The sequence below is a fragment of the Heteronotia binoei genome, chromosome 21 (assembly GCF_032191835.1).
Source record: "Heteronotia binoei isolate CCM8104 ecotype False Entrance Well chromosome 21, APGP_CSIRO_Hbin_v1, whole genome shotgun sequence".
In the NCBI taxonomy this organism is placed as follows: domain Eukaryota; kingdom Metazoa; phylum Chordata; class Lepidosauria; order Squamata; family Gekkonidae; genus Heteronotia; species Heteronotia binoei.
In genome coordinates this window covers 12,923,074-12,943,565 of record NC_083243.1, presented here as the reverse complement: position 1 = coordinate 12,943,565, position 20,492 = coordinate 12,923,074, and the positions used below count along the sequence as shown (strand labels likewise).

At 48.1% G+C, this 20,492-nt stretch overlaps 1 protein-coding gene across 1 annotated transcript in view; it reads left to right on the top strand.

Annotated features, from left to right (window-relative positions):
* Positions 1–20,197, top strand: part of CCDC198 (coiled-coil domain containing 198) — a 29,382-nt gene extending 9,185 nt beyond the window's left edge. The window contains exons 2-6 of the mRNA XM_060263160.1: positions 6,302–6,384; positions 14,295–14,381; positions 15,269–15,361; positions 18,058–18,208; positions 19,908–20,197. Coding sequence (XP_060119143.1) covers positions 6,302–6,384; positions 14,295–14,381; positions 15,269–15,361; positions 18,058–18,208; positions 19,908–20,164 — 671 coding nt within the window. The 3' untranslated portion in view covers positions 20,165–20,197. The remainder of the gene's footprint in view (positions 1–6,301; positions 6,385–14,294; positions 14,382–15,268; positions 15,362–18,057; positions 18,209–19,907) is intronic.
* The last annotated feature ends 295 nt before the right edge of the window (positions 20,198–20,492 follow it).

Genomic DNA, 20,492 nt, shown 5'->3' with positions numbered 1-20,492 from the left:
ATTCAGTATAAGGCAGCTTCGTATGTTCATATGTTCAAGTGGGCAGCCTGCAGAAGTCAAAACCAGTCCAGGGATGACTTTAAAAAATACACCGGGAAGGAGGAGTGAGAGAGAATAGAACAGACCCAGGTGGTTGGCCGTGTTCATTTGAAGCAATAAAACAAGATGAGAGGCCAGGGGCACCATTAAGACGAACCGAGTTTCATTCGGGGTATGAGCTTTCGTGTCCCTGCATGCACACAAAAGCTCACACCTTGATTAAAACTCTGTTGGTCTCCAAATATGCCCCTAGACGCACATATGAAGCTGCCTTCTACTGAATCAGATCCTCGGTCCATCAAAGTCAGTCTTGTCTCCTCAGGCTGGCAGTGGCTCTCCAGGGTCTCAAGCTGAGGTTTTCCACGCCTATTTGCCTGGGCCCCTTTTTAGTTGGAGATGGCAGAGATTGAACTGGGGACCTTCTGCTTACCAAGCAGATGCTCTACCACTGAGCCACCGTCCCTCTCCTGCTCTCCAGGGTCTCAAGCTGAGGTTTTCCACGCCTATTTGCCTGGGCCCCTTTTTAGTTGGAGATGGCAGAGATTGAACTGGGGACCTTCTGCTTACCAAGCAGATGCTCTACCACTGAGCCACCGTCCCTCTCCTGCTCTCCAGGGTCTCAAGCTGAGGTTTTCCACGCCTATTTGCCTGGGCCCCTTTTTAGTTGGAGATGGCAGAGATTGAACTGGGGACCTTCTGCTTACCAAGCAGATGCTCTACCACTGAGCCACCGTCCCTCTCCTGCTCTCCAGGGTCTCAAGCTGAGGTTTTCCACGCCTATTTGCCTGGGCCCCTTTTTAGTTGGAGATGGCAGAGATTGAACTGGGGACCTTCTGCTTACCAAGCAGATGCTCTACCACTGAGCCACCGTCCCTCTCCTGCTCTCCAGGGTCTCAAGCTGAGGTTTTTCACGCCTATTTGCCTGGGCCCCTTTTTAGTTGGAGATGGCAGAGATTGAACTGGGGACCTTCTGCTTACCAAGCAGATGCTCTACCACTGAGCCACCGTCCCTCCCCTGGTCTCCAGGGTCTCAAGCTGAGGTTTTCCACGCCTACTGGCCTGGACCCTTTTTAGTTGGAGATGCCGGGGATTGAACCGGGGACCTTCTGCTTACCAAGCAGATGCTCTACCACTGAGCCACAGCCCCATTCATGGCTCTCCAGGGTCTCAAGCGGAGGTTTTCCATGCTTACTGGCCTGGACCCTTTTTAGTTGGAGATGCCAGGGATTGAACCGGGGACCTTCTGCTTACCAAGCAGATGCTCCACCACTGAGCCACCGTCCCTCCCCTGCTCTCCAGGGTCTCAAGCTGAGGTTTTTCACGCCTATTTACCTGGACCCTTTTTAGTTGGAGATGCCGGGGATTGAATCGGGGACCTTCTGCCTACCAAGCAGATGCTCTACTACTGAGCCACCGCCCCTTTGTTTTAGAGAATAAAACAAACACTGTGGTGGCAAGCTGCCGCTGAAGCTCGGTTATTTTAATCTGCAGAGCCAATGAGATCTTCAGTGATAAATTTGAAGGCCCCCCTCATTGCCCACTTTTTAAAAACACTTGGTGGGGACCAGGGGTAGAATTCTAGCAGGACCTCCTTTGCATATTAGGCCACACACACCCCTGATGTAGCCAATCCTCCCGAAGCTTATAGTAGGCCCTGCACGAAGAGCCCTGTAAGGAATTCTAGCAGGACCACCTTTGCATATTAGGCCACACCCCCCCTGATGTAGCCAATCCTCCTGGAGCTTACAGAAAAGAGCCTTGTAAGCTCTTGGAGCATTGGCTACATCAGGGAGGTGTGGCCTAATATGCAAAGGAGCTCCTGCTAGAATTCCACCCCTGGTGGGCACCAAGAAGGCTGTTAGTGGGCCCCACAGTGCCCAAAGCAGTAGCCCTAGGGTTGCCAGGTCCGGCTCAAGAAATATCTGGGGACTTTGGGGGTGGAGCCTGGAGACTTTGGGGGTGGAGCTGGGAGACTTTGGGGTAGAGCCAGAATCAAGGTTGTGACAAGCACATCTGAACTCCAGAAGGAGTTCTGACATCACATTTAAGGGACCGCACACCTTTCAAATGCCTTCCCTCCACTGGAAATAATGGAAGGATGGGGGCACCTTCTTTGCGGGCTCATAGAATTGGACCCCCTGGTCCAATCTTTTTGAAACTCGGAGGGTGTTTTGAGGAGAGGCACTGGATGCTGTGTTGCAAATTTGGTGCCTCTACCTCAAAAAACAGCACCCCCCCCTGGCAGATCAATTTTCAGTCTATTATACCCTATGGGAATTGGTCTCCATAGGAAATAATGGAGTGCCCAGTAGACATTTCCCTCCCCTGCTTTTTGATGACCCTGAAGAGGAGGGGAGGGGGGAAGGCCTCCAAACCGGGGAATCCGCTGCCCCCACCTGGAAATTAAAGCAAAACCACTGTGCAAACACAAAATGAATCAACTGTAATAGAATAAAGTGTCCAAATTAGGTTTGCCAATCCCCAGGTCCCAGCGGGGGTTCTCCCTCTTTCCCAGGCTCCTTCCCGACCCCAGTCAGCTGGCCGGAGGGGGAGAAGGGGGGGAGCACACACAGCTACCATGTGACTTTCCACCTCCCGAGGCTTCAGAAGTCGGCTGCAACAGAAATGTCTGCTGGGCACTTCACTATTCCCTATGTGGAGATGGATTCTCATAGGGTATAATGAGGAATTGATCTGGAGGCATCGGGGGCTCTGGGGGGGCTGTTTTTTTGAGGTAGAGGCACCAAATTTTCAGTATAGCATCTAGTGCCGCTCCCCAAAGTACCCCCCAAGTTTCAAAAAGATTGGACCGGGGGTCCAATTCTATGAGCCCCAAAAGAAGGTGCCCCTATCCTTCATGATTTCCTATGGAAGGAAGGCATTTAAAAAGGCGCGCTGTCCCTTTAAATGTGATGCCCAGAACTCCCTTGGAGTTCAATTATGCTCGTCACACCCTTGCTCCTGGCTCCTCCCCCAATGTCTCCTGGCTCCACCCCCAAAGTCCCCAGATGATAATAATAATAATAATAATAATAATAATAATAATAATAATAATAATAATAATAATAATAATAATAATAATAATAATAATAATAATTTTATATCCCGCCCTCCCCCGCCAAAGGCAGGCTCAGGGCGGCTAACACCACATGGTATGCACCATGATTACAGTAAAATACAATCATTACAACAAAACATTTGAACAATTAAAATAGATAAAATTACATTCATAAATTAAGTTAAAATTAGAAAGACAGTTAAACCATTATAACTATAGATTTCGGTGCTACAGTTCAAACTATATATAGGATGGCTAGGTGTCGTTTCCCGGGTTTCATCTTAATGCGAGCTGAAAAAGGACAGTTTTGCAAGCCCTGCGAAACTGATTTAGGTCTCGCAGGGCTCGCACCTCTTCTATTTCTTGAATTGCACTTGGCAACCCTAGTCCAAATAATTTCTAAAGATACAGGAAGTATTTTTCATGAGGGGATGGAGTCCACAATAATTTTGAAGACGATTCCATGGAGAATGCAAAAGGTCCATTCAAAAGGCTTCCCCTGGAAATTCAGCCAAAGGCACGGGTTTGTGCCTTTTGGAAACTGAACTATGTCTTAGGTTGATGTCATTGTGAGCTTTACAGGATGGCTCTTGGAGGAAGCTTGCTTGCGAAACGTGGGTATATCGAGTCGACAAGCACCTAAAGGAAGGAACTTTGTATCTTTGGAGTCTTTATTTTGGGAGACTGCGATTGAATTTCCAGGGGAAGCCTTTGAATTGGACCTTTTGCATTCTCCATGGAATCTTCTTGAAAATTATTGTGGAATCCATCCCCTCATGAAAAAAAAAACACTTCCTGTGTATTCGGGGTATCTTTATAAATTAGTGGGATACTTTATTGTAATTGTTGATTCACTTTGTGTTTGCACAGTGGTTTTGCTTTGATCTATTTACGGCATAGCCACTTTGTTTCCTGTCCCACCTGGGATTTGGCAACGCTACCTCCTCAGGGTCCACCCCCAAAGTCCCCAGAGATTTCTTGAGTTGAACTTGGCAATCCTGATTCCTTTGCTCGTAAAAAACTGCACAACTGGCTTGTTTAATAAAAATCAGGGGCACGGAGGGGGGTGGGGGTGAAGGCAACTTTCCCACCTAGTGAATTTGCCCTGGAGGGCCTGGATCATTTCCCCTGGATAATCTATCTGGAGATTGCTCTCTCGCCAACATGAAAGGCTTACCGCCTCCGAAGGCTCTGCGGTGAATACAAATGAGCTTCGGGCATTCGCAAAGACAGCCTCAGCTTTTTTATGACAGCCAGAAGACTGGCATAGACAGCCGTCTCTTTCTGCACAGAGATAACTTCCAGATTCAATCTCGGCATGTTACTAGGAATTTTTTTTTTAAAATACTCTTCTATTCTAGGATTTCCAGTCCCCGGGTGGGCAAACCGGAAACTGAAGTGTACTGATTAGCAAACACGAGAAATAAACCGCTGCGTTTTTATGTTGCAAATAAATGCTTAAGCAATTTCTTTCATAATGATGCAATGATATTGTTATCGCAAAGCAAAATTCATTCAATGTCCATGGAAAAATCAAAACGTTCTTTCACACCACTCTTGTAAGGTAGTACTTTCAAAATCAGAATGTTATTTCACATCATTCTTGTAAAGTAAGAACATAAGAGAAGCCGTGTTGGATCAAGTCAATGGCCCATCCAGTCGAACACTCTGTGTCACACAGTGGCCAATATATGTGTGTGTGTGTGTATACACACACACACAGGGTAGTACTTTATAGTCCCCTGTCACAGTTCTCCTTTGCTTGAAAGACGTAGACAGTGCCACGCTTAATGTGTGAGCAATTGCCTTTAGCATGGGGTAAACATTGATTGGTCTGTATCAGAGACATCTTGCATCATTATGAAAGAAACTGCTTAAGCATTTATTTGCAACATAAAAACACAGTGGTTTATTTCTCGTGTTTGCTAATCCCCAGGTGGGGGCAGGGAATCCCCCGGTTTGCAGGCCTTCCTCCCGCTTCAGAGTCATCAGAAGGGGGGGGGGAGGGAAATGTCTGCTGGGCACTCCATTATTCCCTATGGAGACTCCCATAGGGTATAATGGAGAATTGATCCATTGGTATCCAGGGCTCAGGGGGGCTGTTTTTTGAGGTAGAGGCACCAAATTTGCTGCATAGCATCCGATGCCTCTCCCCAAAACACCCTCCAAGTTTCAAAACCAGGGGGTCCAATTCTATGAGCCCCCAAAGAAGGTGCCCCTATCCTTCATTTTTTCCATTGGAGGGAAGGCATTTAAAAGGTGTGCGGTCTCTTGAAATGTGATGGCCAGAACTCCCTTTGCAGTTCAATGATGCTTGATCCTGGCTCCACCCCCGATATCTCCTGGCTCCACCCCCACAGTCTCTTGACTCCACCCTCAAAATCCCCGGATATTTCTTGAATTTGACGGCAACCCTATTCTATTCACTGCCTCTTTTCCTTCTTCTTTCCCCGTTTCCACTCAGCGTTTGCCCCAACCTTTTCCCAATGCTATAATATCCTTTTTGAGGTGTGGTGACCACAATTGCACACAGTATTGACCCGCTATGAGACCGGCTGACCCAAGGGCGTTCCAGCAGGTGCAAGTGGAGGAGAAGGGAATCAAACCCGGTTCTCCCATATATATATATAAAATTTTTGGCCACTGTGTGACCCAGAGTGTTGGACTGGATGGGCCATTGGCCTGCTCCAACATGGCTTCTCTTATGTTCTTAAGTGTGACACAGAGTGTTGGACTGGATGGGCCATTGGTCTGATCCAACATGGCTTCTCTTATGTTCTTATGTGTGACACAGAGTGTTGGACTGGATGGGCCATGGGCCTGATCCAACATGGCTTCTCTTATGTTCTTATGTGTGACACAGAGTGTTGGACTGGATGGGCCATGGGCCTGATCCAACATGGCTTCTCTTATGTTCTTATAGCTCTCGCAGGAGTTGTCCTTGAAAAGGCAGCTTCTGGGAGAGCTCTCTCAGCCCCACCCACCTCACAGGGTGTCTGTTGTGGGGGGAGAAGATATAGAATCATAGAGTTGGAACAGGAAACTCCAAGGTCATCTAGTCCAAACCTCTGCACAATGCAGGGAAATATAGGCGATTGTAAGCCGCTCTGAGTCTCTAGTTCAGAGAGAAGGGCGGGGTATAAATCTGCAGTCTTCCTCCTCCTCCTTCTCTGCTAAAACCCTGTTTCCTCTTTTTTCCCCAAGTAACCGGTCCCAATCCGCTGGATCTCAAGACGGAAGAGGGAGAAGCCAGCATCATCAAACGGCACCCACCTCGTCGACCACAAGTAATTAGCGCTTTTTTCTACCCCGCCTTCCTCCTCAACAGGGACCCAAAGCGGCTGGCTTCAATCTCCTTTTCTCCATGACCCTGGGAAGAAAGTGGGGAGTCCAGCAGCCCCTTGGAGACCAACAAACTTTTATTTAAGCGTGAGCTTTGTCTGAGGAAGTCTGCGCACAAAAGTTCACACCTGGAATAAAACTTAGTCGGCCCCAATGGTAGGGTTGCCAATCCCCAGGTGGGGGCAGGGGATCTCCCGAGTTGGAGGCCCTCCCCTCGGTCCAGGGTCATCAGAAAGCAGAGGGGAGGAAATGTCTGCTGGGCACTCATTATTCCCTATGGAGAATGATTCCCATAGGGTATAATGGAGCATTGATCCACGAGTATCTGGGGCTCTGGGGAGGGCTGTTTTTTGAGGTTGAGGCACCAGATTTGCAGCATAACATCCGCTGCCTCTCCTTAAGACACCCCCCAAGTTTCAAATAGATTGGACTTGGGGGTTCAATTTTATGAGCCCCGGAAGAAGGTGCCCCTATCCTTCAAGAACAGAATGGAGAGAGAAATTGTTGAATTACAAATTATTATGAAACTTGGGACAAACAGCTCCCCAGGACTGAACAGGGATATTGGGTTTTTTTTATCTCATTACATATGCTAAACCAACTCTCACTGAGTATAGCTATACATCCACAGTATTCCAATGTATTTCTCTTTTAGAACAGTGCATCAAAATATTTTTTTTAATATTGATATACTCAAATAAGGGATATGGGTTGTTTATCTCATTACACATACTAACTCATCTCCCGTTGTATTTTAATGTATCCTTTTTTCTTAGGGCAAACTAGAATGTATTTCTTTTTTAAACAGTGTATCAGAATATTTTGTTTTTTTTTCTGTTGACATACTCAAATAGAGATATTGGCTGTTTTTCTTATACTAACCCATCTTCCGCCATATTTTAATGTATCCTTTTTTTCTAAAGGCAAACTATAATGATGCCATAGCCTCTTGAGATACTAATGCCCTCTAGTTAAACCCACAACTAACAAAGCCAGAATGACACCCAGATTTATGGCTCGTCACACCTATGACATGTCTGCTTTTTGTCACCCTCCACTGTTGTTTCAGCCCAGTTAACAACACTAACTAACAAACACAGACCCCAATTTGTGATTCTTTTAATCTGCTAAAAACATTCCCATGACTCTACATACCAGCTCACTGCCCACCTTCTCTATATTAAGGACTGCCTGCCATTCCCATTTTGTCTGATGAAGTCTGCTTAAGAGTATACGAAAGCTTTCATTCTGAATAAAACTTTGTTGGTCTTAAAGGTGTAACTTGTCTACTGCTTTGTTCTACCCCTTTGGAGTTCAATTACACTTGCCACACCCTTGTTCTTGGCTCCGCCCCGATGTCTCCTGGCTCCACCCCCCAAGCCTCCTGGCTCCACCCCCAAAGTCCAAAAGCTCCCCCCAAAGTCTCCTGGCTCCACCCCCAAAGGCTCCTGGCTCCACCCCCAAAGGGTGGTTTGCCATTGCCTTCCCCAGTCATCTACACTTTCCCCCCAGCAAGCTGGGTACTCATTTTACCAACCTCAGAAGGATGGAAGGCTGAGTCAACCTGGAGCTGGCTACCTGAACCAGCTTCCGCTGGGATTGAACTCAGGTTGTGGGCAGAGTTTAGGACTGCCCAGATATTTCCTGAATTGAACCTGGCAACCCTAGGTAATGCAGAAAAGGCATTTGTGTGCGGGCTGCTGGAAATAATAATAATAATAATAATAATAATAATAATAATAATAATAATAATAATAATAATAATAATAATAATAATAATAATAATAATAATAATAATAATAATAATAATAATATTTTATTTATATCCTGCCCTCCCCGCAATGGCAGGCTGAGGGCAGGCTTACATGCTAGATATACCATGATATAACAATAAAATACAGTTAAATACAGGTTACAAGTTTAAGTTAAATAAATAGTTTAAAACAGATATAGATTAATGATTATTTTATGCCTTGGGCATGTTTGCAAATGAGTGCGAGGAAGAGTCATCCTTGTGGGGTTACTTGCTGCCACCTAGTGGCTACACTGAGATTAGGAATTAAAAAAAAATCAAACGAGATTAAAAGACAAAATCACACCTGCATCCAAAATAAGGTTGCCAAGTCTAATTCAGAAAATACCTGGGGACTTTGGGGGTGGAGCCAGGAGACTTTGTGGCGGAGCCCGACTTTCCCATTCCCAAAATAAATTCATAAAAATACAGCAGTTCAGTTCACTTGAATAGTCACCATTCCCTCATCCCCCATTAGCTGCAATTCTAGTAAATGAAAATGAATACACACAAAGCAGCCAAAATGCAGAGTTTGCAAGCTCACATTTCACTGGGGCTTTACTCACAGGAACTTCTGTTGTTCAGGCTAACACTGGCAAACAAAAAGAGAGAGAGAGGTGGAGTTTTCCTCCATCCCATAAACAGGTTCCTATACAAAGTCTCTGAAAACAATGCAAAACAAGCACGGAGACACCCCCGCCCTCTTACTGTCTCTACAAAGACTTCTGTGCTGCTTGCTTTCTCTCTCTCACACACACACACTTAACTGTCTCGGGTTCCTCCACAACGAGGTCTGAAAAGTAGGGGCTAGGCTGCTCTCTTTTACACACACACTTACTTGCTCTGAAAACGGAAGCAAAACAAACGGAGGAGCTGTGCTTCTCTGACGAGGCTCTGCTTCTGACCCTTCCCCGTGAAGTACTTCCTGCTTCCTGGTCAACCTTAAAGGCACACACACACACATACACGTTTTAAACCGGACCTGTTTGCAGGTTTCTAAACCTGCCCGAGCTCTAGAGATACATGGTGGCTGTGAGGGTGGGGCTTCCCCCACCGGCCAGCTGGCTGGGGGCAGGGGGAAGCCTGTAAAACTGGGGGATCCCCCGCTGGGACCTGGGGATTGGGAAGCCTAATTTAAACAAAAGCAGATTGCAAATGTAGTGTATTAACAAGCCCTTTGATGCGGCTTCTGCTCAATTCAAAACTGGTGCTTTTCACCCTGGCATGCCAGGTAGGGTTGCCAAGTCCAATTCAAGAAATACCTGGGGACTTTGCGGGGTGAAGCCAGGAGACATTGGGGGCGGATCCAGGAACAAGGGTGTGACAAGCATAATTGAACTCCAAGGGAATTCTGGCCATCACATTTAAAGGGATGGCACACCTTTTCAATGCCTTCCTTCCATAGGAAATAATGAAGGATAGGGGCACCTTCTTCTGGGGCTCATAGAATTGGACCCCCTGGTCCAATTGTTTTGAAACTTGGGGGGTACTTTGGGGAGCGGCACTAGATACTATACTGAAAATCTGGTGCCTCTATCTCAAAAAACAGCCCCCCCAGAGCCCCCGAAACCTCCAGATCAATTCCCCATTATACCCTATGAGAATCGATCTCCACAGAGGGAATAATGAAGTGCTCAGCAGACGTTTCCCTCCCCCCCACCCCTTTTCTGGGGACTCTGAAGCGAGGGATTGGCCTCTCTACTCACGAGTTGCTGTCAACTTCTTCAAAGTAACACAGACACACCATCCCAAGAGGAAGCCTTTCAATCGGAGACTGAAGCCTCCAAAGGCACATGGTCCTTTGGGGGCGGGGCTTCCCCCCACCAGCCAGCTGACAGGGGGTGGGAAGGAGCCTGGGGAAGTGGAAGAACCCCTGCCGGGACCTGGGGATTGGCAAGCCTAGTGCCAAGAATGGAAAAAAGTGGAAGAAAAGATCCCAAGAACAGATGTTGAGGGTTTGGAAGTATAATCCCATGATTATCCCCCCCCCCATGCACTTGTTTTTAACAAATTGCAGTGACTGGATGGGGGTGGGGTGGAGGCTATAATTTTAAGTGGCAAAATGGCACGTGGGTGACCAACTGTGCCATTTTGATATTTGATCGATTTCTACTCCTACCTCTGTATGAGACTGCAGTTAGGCTTGCCAGTCCTCAGGTCCCAGCGGGGGATCTCCCGGTTTGGCAGGCTCTCTCTCACCCCCAGTCAGCTGGCCGGTGGGGAGAAGCCCTGCCCCAACAGCCTCCATGTGCCTTTAAACCTTGGAAGGCTTAAGAAGATGCTTGGGAACAATTTGCTTTTAGAAAGGAGTGTGTGTGCGCCTTTAAATCTCAAACCAGGCCGAATGGGGATGGGGTGAGCCTGCAAAACGCCTGTTGGAAGGGAAGGGAAAGAGCCCAGAACCCCTGTTTGTTTTACAGTCCCTTACAAAGCCATTTGCACACTAAAATAGTAACTTCTGGTTTCCCTGCGTTAGTCTGACGAATTGGGTTGAGCATAAAGCAGTCAACAACTCCCACAGTGAGTAAATTGCCCCAGTGAGATCACAAAGTGCGTGCTTCCAAACTATGTTTATTTTGGCTGTTGTGTGCCTTGGTGTGTGTGTGTGACAGAGAGAGAGGTGGGGAAGCACAGCCAGCTGCCGGGGGATGAGGAAATGAAGACTGTATTCAGGGGAACTGCACTGCTGTATTTTTATTTATTTATTTTAGGGAACGGGAAAGTCTCCTGGCTCCGCCCCAAAGTCTCTCAGCCCCACCCCCGAAGTCCCAAAGTATTTTCTGAGTTGGCAACCCTAACTGTAGCCAAGGCAGCTGACAATATAATAAAGCCAGGGCTTTTTTTTTTTTAAGCAGGAATGCAGTCCCAACTGGTTTGGTGTCAGGGGGTGTGGCCTAATATGCAAATGAGTTCCCGCTGCACTTTTTCAGCAAAAAAGCGCCCTGAATAAAACTACACTGACCAGTTAGAATAATGAAAATATAAAACGACACTAGACTTCCCCAGTGCTAAAGAAGAGACTGTAAGAGGTGCCAAATAATACCTTTCAGACTAAGAGCTGGCATTTAGCAACTGTAGAGCAAGGAGTTGTGGAAAGTGCCCGCAAGTCATAGCTGGTTTATGGTGACCCCTGGTGGGGCATAGAGGCTGAGGCCATCCCCTGACATTGCATAACCACCACATGTGAATATAATTGCCTTGCTGAATACAGTTTCTACAACTTTTTAAATTATTTCATAAAATCATAGAGTTGGAAAGGACCTCCAGGGTCATCTAGTCCAGGGTTTCCCAACCCCCCCCCCCATGGCCCGGTTATTTTTACACTTCTCCTTCGTGGCCTAGTAAAATTCGGGGGTGGAGCCAGGAGATTTTGGGGGTGGAGCTGGGAGACAGGAATTATGTCATTTGCTGTGGTGTCACTTCAAGGTCAAGGGCCAAGTGATGTCACTTCCGGGGCACACTGAACCAAAACGCCACCTCTTCCTGTCTTTTGACAGCTATTTTTCATACTTTTCCTTGACTGAAATTGCTGTGAAAGGTAGCAGAGAACTGTACTACAATCAATGAATTAATTTCAAGTTATATGAAGTTCATACAAGCTTTTCTGCAGTTATCCCACAACACAGAGACAGGGGAAGGAAAGAAGGAAAATGGAGTTCAGGCTTTGCAGTCTGTGTCAGTCTTCAAGGCTAGCTTTTCTCTGCACAACACAGAGTCGGGGGAAGGAAGGAAGGAAAATGGAGCTCAGGCTTTGCAACCTGTATCAGTTTTCAAAGCTAGCTTTTCTCTGCACAACAGAAACAGGGGAAGGAAGAAAGGAAAATGGAGCTCAGGCTTTGCAGCCTGTGTCAGTCTTCAAGGCTAGCTTTTCTCTGCACAACACAGAGACAGGGGAAGGAAGGAAGCAGAGCAGAGCTCATGTTTTGCTGGGGGCAGAACTAGCTTTGGCTTTTCTTGTGACCCGGTATTGAGGCTTCCGTGGCCCGGTGCCGGGTGGGAAACACCGATCTAGTCCAACCCCCTGTACAATGCAGGAAACTCACAAATACCTCCTTCTAAATTGACAGGATCCTCATTGCTGTCAGATGGCCATCTAGCCTCTGTTAAAAAACCTCCAAGGAAGGAGAGCCCACCACCTCCCGAGGAAGCCTGTTCCACTGAGGAACCGCTCTAAACTCACAGATACCTCCCCCTAAATTCACAGGATCTGTATTGCTGTCAGATGGCCCTCTAGCCTCTGATTAAAAACCTCCAAGGAAGGAGAGCCCACCACCTCCTGAGGAAGCCTGTTCCACTGAGGAACCGCTCTAAACTCACAGATGCCTCCCCCTAAATTCACAGGATCCGCATTGCTGTCAGAAGGCCCTCTAGCCTCTGTTTAAGAACCTCCAAGGAAGGAGAGCCCACCACCTCCCGAGGAAGCCTGTTCCACTGAGGAACCGCTCTAAACTCACAGATACCTCATCCTAAATTCACAGGATCTTCACTGCTGTCAGATGGCCCTCTAGCCTCTGTTTAAGAACCTCCAAGGAAGGAGAGCCCATCACCTCCCGAGGAAGCCTGTTCCACTGAGGAACCGCTCTAAACTCACAAACACCTCCCCCTAAATTCACAGGATCCTCATTGCTGTCAGATGGCCATCTAGCCTCTGTTTTAAAACCTCCAAGGAAGGAGAGCCCACCACCTCCTGAGGAAGCCTGTTCCACTGAGGAACCGCTCTAACGGTCAGGAAGTTGCGTTACTTATTCTTGAGAGGAATACTGGAGTAAAATGCCTTCAATATAATAGATTCAGAATGCTCTCTCTAAGGGCTATTGATACTTAAGGTGTACTTAAGAGCACCAGAAGAGCCCTGCTGGATCAGGCCAGGGGTCCATCTAGTCTAGTCTCCTGTCTCACGCAGTGGCCAGCCAGTTACTCTGGAGGGCCAACCAGACAGCAGAGAGGCTGAGGCCTTAAGCTGAGAACGTCAGAAGATCCCTGCTGGATCAGACCAATCATCCATCTATTCCAGCCTCCTGTATCAGACAGTGGCTGGCTCTAGAGGGCTAACAACAGTGCATAGAGTCTGAGGCCTTCATTAGAGCATCAGAAGAGCCCTGCTAGATCAGACCAGTGGTCCATCTAGTCCAGCATCCTGTCTCACACAGTGGCCATTCAGTTCCTCTGGAGGGCCAGCAACAGGGCAGAGAGGCTGAGGCCTTCATAAGAACATCAGAAGAGCCCTGCTGGATCAGACCAGGGTTCCATCTAGTCCAGCATCCTGTCTCAAATAGTGGCTAGTCAGTTCCTCTGGAGAGCCAACAACAGGGCAGAGAGGCCGAGGCCTTCATAAGAACATCAGAAGAGCCCTGCTGGATCAGACCAGTGGTCCATCTAGCCCAGCCTCCTGTCTCACACAGTGGCCAACCAACAACAACAACAACAAAATTTTATTTATATCCCGCCCTCCCCGCCGGGGCAGGCTCAGGGCGGCTAACAACACAATTCAAGTTTAGCTATACAGATAGATAAAATTACAGTTAAACAACATGAACATTTAATTAAAAATCTGCTTAAGTTTTAAAATTAAATTAATTAAATTAAATTAATAAAGTGCTAATGCTATGTTTACTTTATGTTTGCTTTTATGATGGCGGTTTCCTTAGCAATTTCCATTTTCATCAGCGTACAACTCCTCTGGAGGGCCAACAACAGGACAGAGAGGTTGAGGCCTTCCCCTGAGAAGAACATCAGAAGAGCCCTGCTGGATCAGACCAGTGGTCCATCTAGTCCAGCATCCTGTCTCACACAGTGGCCAACCAGCTCCTCTGGAGAGCCAACAGGTCAGAGAGACTAAGGCCATCCCCTGATGTTGCCTCCTGGCTCTGGGATTCAGAATCAGTACCTCCGAGTGTGTTAAGACTCTGATTCTTCACTTAGTTGGGTTGAAAAATGACATTGCAAGAGGCCCATTTGCCAGAACAAGGCCTGCTGAACTGTTAATGGTACAGGTAAGAGAACGAGTCCTTTCTTTTGAGAAACATGACGCATTAAAATGCTCTTCCTCTCTGGCCTTTGCAGAAGCTGGAGCCTCTCATGCTTTCAAAAGACATCCCTTTGGACAAATTTTCGGGGCAGCTGACTGGGACGGCAGCTTGGACACCACAGGTGAGTGGAGAGAAGAAAAAGCGCAACGAATAGAACAGACTCACCTTAGATGTGGAGCCAGATGAAGAACATAACGAACAATATGTTCAAATCTAGTCTGAATTCCCCGCCCCCCCTTCACCATACAGATCTCCCTTCTTTTTCTGACGGGAAGGCTAGCATATTTCACTTCTCAGCGCAACCCACTCATAGAATCATAGAGTTGGAATGGACCTCCAGGGTCATCTAGTCCAACCCCCTGCACAATGCAGGAAATCCACAAATACCTACCCCAAATTCACATGATCTTAAGAATGTAAGAACCTAAGAGAAGCCCTGTTGGATCAGGCCAGTGGCCCATCCAGTCCAACACTCTGTCACATAAGAACATAAGAGAAGCCCTGTTGGATCAGGCCAATGGCCCCTCCAGTCCAACACTCTGAGTCACATAAGAACATAAGAGAAGCCATGTTGGATCAGGCCAATGGCCCATCCAGTCCAACACTCTGTGTCTCACAGTGACACCTTGTGAGGTAGGTGGGGCTGAGAGAGCTCTTACAGCACGACAACTCCTACAAGAGCAATGGCTGATCCAAGGCCATTGCAGCAGGTGCAAGTGGAGGAGTGGGGAATCAAACCCGGTTCTCCCAGATCAGAGTCCGCACACTTAACCACTACACCAAACTGGCTCTCTTAAGGATCAGGTAGTAGGTGATGGGAAAGACCTCTGCCTGAGACCCTGGAGAGCGGCTGCCAGTCTGAGTAGGCAATACTGACCTTGATGGACCGATGGTCTGATTCATCACAAGGCGGCTTCGCGTTGATCAAGAGAGTGACGATGAAAATCATGGGTCTGTCGTTTTCTAAAAAATTGTGTCCTTTCCCCGCATTTGTGGCTTGCCTGGTAGGAGCTGGAGAACAGAGGACCGGCTGTTCCGAACTCCACTGGAAGAAGACGGCAACACCTGCACAAAATGAAGATGCTGGAAATGCGCCAAGAGGTAACCGCTGAATGGTTTTCAGAGAATGGAACTGGGAGGTTTTAAGGACATGGAGCAAAGATGACCAGGTCAAACGATGGAGACTCTGGAAATGGTTGCCCTGTCGCAGAATCCAATAGGGGGTACAAAACCTGGCATGGTGGGATTACACTTTTTTTAAAGGAAGCATCCTCGTGGTTTCGGGCAGGGGTGGAATTCTAGCAGGAGCTCCTTTGCATATTAGGCCACACCTCCCTGATGTAGCCAATCCACCAAGAGGTGACAAGGCTCTTTTTTGTAAGCTCCAGGAGGATTGGCTACATCAGGGGGTGTGGCCTAAGATGCAAAGGAGCTCCTGCTAGAATTCCACTCCTGCCCGAAACTTGGACATCTTGCAAAGCTGCCAGCTCTGGGTTCACACATCCCTGAAGATAGGGTTGCCAACATCCAGGTGGAGATCTGCTATTAAAAGTGATCTCCAGGCAACAGAGATCCGTTCGCCTGGGGGAAATGGATGCTTTGGAAGGTGAACTCTATGGCATTATACCCCACTGACGTCCCTCCCCTCCCCTCTCCAAACTCCACCTTCTTCAGGCTCCCTCCCCAAAAAATCTCTGGGCATTTCTCAACCTGGTCCTGCCACCCACCCTACCTAGAGATTTGAGTCTGCCTTCCGAAGCTGTCAGAAGAAGCGGAATGGAAGTTGCTGTATTTTTTTGCCGTGAAATGTTAGAGAATATGAAATTCACTTCAGCTCTCGTGTCGAGGATCCCTGAAGGTCTGGATATATCAGCTCAACACGATGGATTATTACAGACCTGGCTATAATTTGCTTAAGTTCTTCCAGGGATGTTCAATATCTTTCTAGGGACGTCAGCCTCCAGGCGGGACCTGGGGAGCCCTTGGAAATACAGCTCAACTACAGATTACAGAAATCAGCTCCCCTGGAGAAAATCAGGGCTTTTTTTGAGCAGGAACACAGTTTTAGCTGGCTTGGCATCCTAATATGCAAATGAGTTCCTGCTGGGCTTTCCCACAAAAGCCCTGCGTAAAACAATGGTGCCGTCAGGGGGTGTGGCCTAATATGCAAATGAGTTCCTGCTTGGCTTCCCACAAAAAGCCCACGTAAAAACAATGGTGACATCAGGGGTGTGGCCTAACATGCAAATGAGTTCCTGCTGGGGCTTTTCTACAAAAAGCCCTGCGTGGAACAATGGTGCCATCAGGGGGTGTGGCCCTAATATGCAAATGAGTTCTCGCTGGGGCCCCCTACAAAAAGCCCCGTGTAAAACAATGGTGACATCAGGGGGTGTGGCCTAATATGTAAATGAGTTCCTGCTGGGCTTCCCCACAAAGTCCCCTTAAAACAATGGTGACAGGGGGTGTGGCCTAACATGCAAATGAGTTCCCGCTGCAGCTCATCCACAAAAAGCCCTGTGTGAAACAATGGTGACATCAGGAGGTGTGGCCTAATATGCAAATGAGTTCCTGCTGGGCTTTTCCCTACGAACATAGCCCTGGAGAAAAGGACTGCTTTGGAGGTAGACGGAAATCTCCAGACGTTTCTAGGGTTGCCAAGTCCAGGTTGGGAAATACCCAGAAGTCATTTCGTAGAAAAAGAGAATCCGGAGCTCATTGGCACCTGCCACACACCCCTGACATCCATCAGATCAGCTCCACATCTACGGTACCTTAGAAGGCTTCTTGAATGAGAATTGTCCTAGCGAGACCTCACTCCCCTCATGCTTTTTAAATGACTTTCTCCTGTGTGGCCACAGAGGCACGAAGACTTCCATCCATCCGCTGGAGAGGTTTTGGTGATTTTCTCGTTTTTTGTGGGGGGAAATATTCGAAAGTTTGTCAGGTCTTAAGAGTTCAACAAAATTCTCACAGAGGGTTTGTATAATGGAGCCCAGAAGCAAGTATATTGCGGGGGTGGGGGGAGAAAAAACACAATAAAACGTAGAGGTCCCGGAGCTCTGCTCCTGTCAATTCACTGCCACAGGAGGTGGCGGCGGCTGCAAGCAGAGCCAGCTTCAAGAGGGGATTGGATAAAAATATGGAGCAGAGGTCCATCAGTGGCTATTAGCCACAATGTATTGTTGGAACTCTATCTGGGGCAGTGATGAACTCACACGTGCTGATTTGTTGAAAACGTAGTATATTTTCAACAAATCAGCATGTGTGAGTTCATGCATTTATGAATATACTAAGTATTTTGTATAAGTCTTTGAGTGTACAAGTCATTTGCAGCATCCACGGCTGTGTACCCTTTTGGGGTTGTGTCGGTTGAAACCTTCAGATGGGGGGCTGGGGGATCTCCCAGAATTCCAACTGATCTCCAAGCTACCGAGATCAGTTCCCCTGCAGAAAATGGCTGCTTTGGAAGGCGGTCTCTATGACACTATCCCCCAGAGGCCCCTCCCCTCCCCAAGCCCCGCCCTCCCCAAGCCCCACCCCCTCCCCAAGCCCCACCCCCCCAAATCTCCAGAAATTTCCCAACCCTGATTTTCATACCCTTTTAACTTTCTCTCAACAGACTAGAATTCCAAACATCTTTGGAATTCTAGTCAATTGAGATTTCTTTCTCATCGAAGACCACCCCCCCCCGCCCCCAGGTCATTGAACTACACTTCCCATGACCCTCTGGAGCACAGGGGTAGTCATTAGGGCAGTTTTAAATCTCTATATACGAGACGAGTCCTTTGTAAATTCAGGCAGAACGGAAGAGGCGGCTGCGCCAAGAGGCGACCCTCGCCAAACCGAAACGGAGGGACTTCAAAATCCAGCAGATGCCAGGCCACGTCCCGCAAGATGACACCTCAGATGAAGAACACCTGTTTGTCCTCAAGCAGGACAGAGATCTTGGTAAGTGGCATCAGGAAGCAAAGGGAGGGAGGGGAGAAACCAACCCCCAAAAGTATGAGGCGAGTTTAGTTCAATTTAGTTCACGGCTGGCCAAACTGCAGCTCGGGAGCCACTTGTGGCTCTTTCACGCATATTGTGTGGCTCTCCGAGCCTCTACTGCCCCATCAGCCAGCTTGGAGAAGGCATTTCTCTTCATAATTCACTTCTCTAAGCCAAACCAGCTGGTGGCCTGGCAAATGCATTTAAAGTTGCTTTCTTTCCACCTCTCCCTCCATCTATTTTCCTTCCTTCCTTCCCTCCCTCCTTCCTTCTTTCCCATCCTCCCTCCCTCCTTCCATCCCTCCCTCCTTCTTTCCCACCCTCCCTCCCTCTTTCCTTCCATCCCTCCCTCCTTCCTTCCTTCCTTCCTGTCATGTGGCTCTCAAACATCTGTCATTTATTCCATGTGGCTCTTACATGAAGCAATTTTGGCCACTCCTGGTTTGGTTTATTGGATTTATACCCCGCCCCCCCCCCCCCCGCCGAAGCAGGCTCGGGGCGGCTCACAAACAGAATAGAACAACAATAAAAACAGTTAAATCAAACACTGAAGCAAACAATTTAAAAGTTTAGACAATTTGGTGCGCATTCCGTATGATTTAGGACAGCATTCAGTGTTCTTGGACATCCGATTGGATCTCATATCGCGACGGTGGTTGTCCTTCAGTTAAAAGCGAACTGAAATAATATTGTCTTGCCGCTTTGCGGAACTGGGCAAGGTCCCGCAAGGCTCTGATCTCCTCAGGCAGTTGGTTCCTCAGGCTAACCCAGGGGTGGGGAACCTCCATCCCGAGGGCCGTATACAGCCCTTGAGGTCACTTGGTGTGGCCCTCGGGGATTGCTGGGCTGAACCGAGCCATGTGGCAGCCTTTCTGGGGCCTGGCCGGCCAGCGAGGATCGTGGTGCCCAGCCGCGCCGTGCAGCAGCCTCCCCAGGGCCAGGCAGGGATCACAGGGCCCAGATGTACTGTGCGGCAGCCTCCCTGGGACCCAACTGGCCGGCCAGAATTGCTGCAGGGCCTGGAAAAGTTATTGTCACAGTTCGGTTTGCACTTGAGATTATCCCAGAGGGTGTGGCCTAATATGCTAATATTAGGGGATGTGGTCTAATATGCTACTGAGTTCCTGCTGGGCTTTTTCTACAAAAAAACCCTGGACCTACGCATTTGCCTAGGGCAGTGGACCGTGTGTGTGTGTGTGTGCCAAATTAGGCTCTCCCCACATAAAAACTGGAAACCCCCACATACCCCCACGATTGAAATGTGGTATGATACATTATGGGACCAGTATGTAATGGGTAACCCTTTCTTCGAAAATGATACTGATTTGGCTATAGATTAGGATTTGCTTTGGGCCCCGGTTTTGGAATTCTTTGGGAATATTTCCTTCCTAACAGAAGGAATTGTAGGGCTTTCTCTTAATTGTTAATACCTAGCATATTACGTACTGTTTTTGTAAACTGTTCTGTTATATGCATCCAATGATCTAAATTGGATTCTTGTATGTTGGATTTGTATTTCTGTCCTTTGTTTTCCCTATGTTCCCCTTGGGTTGGATTTGATTCAATAAAATAAAATAACTGTTAAAAAAAAAAAAGCAGGGTTGGCCCCAGCTAACAAATTCACAACTCGATCAATGGGATTTTCTTTTCCTCCTTTTAGGTGTTGGTCCTTGGGCTGCGGAAACCCTTCAAGGGCTTGGACTACCCGAGACTCATCCGGGACAGATGAGTAAAGTGGAGTCATGGCTGCTGAACCAGCAGGCCCGGAGCGGGGGATCGTTTTGGGATGCTTGCAGCACCGACTCCGATAGCTGGAAAGGATCGGACGAGGGGTGGCTCTCTCGGAGACCAGCCTTAGTGAGGACCAAGACGGAGCGGATCCAGCTCTTTGACGAGTTCTTCGATCGAGAGTTCTGATCTGCAGCCGCCGGAATGAGGCCGTCTGGGGGGCGAGGAGTAAACTGTGGTAAACCAGCGCTCGCTCAGTCTTTTGTCAGAATGGGGCCTAAACACAATACACTTCCCCAGTCTGGTGTAGTGGTTAAGTGTGCAGACGCTTATCTGGGAGAACCGGGTTTGATTCCCCACTCCTCCACTTGCAGCTGCTGGAATGGCCTTGGGTCAGCCAGAGCTCTCTTATCTGGGAGAACCGGGGTTGATTCCCCACTCCTCCACTCACACCTGCTGGAATGGCCTTGGGTCAGCCACAGCTCTCTGATCTGGGAGAACCGGGTTTGATTCCCCA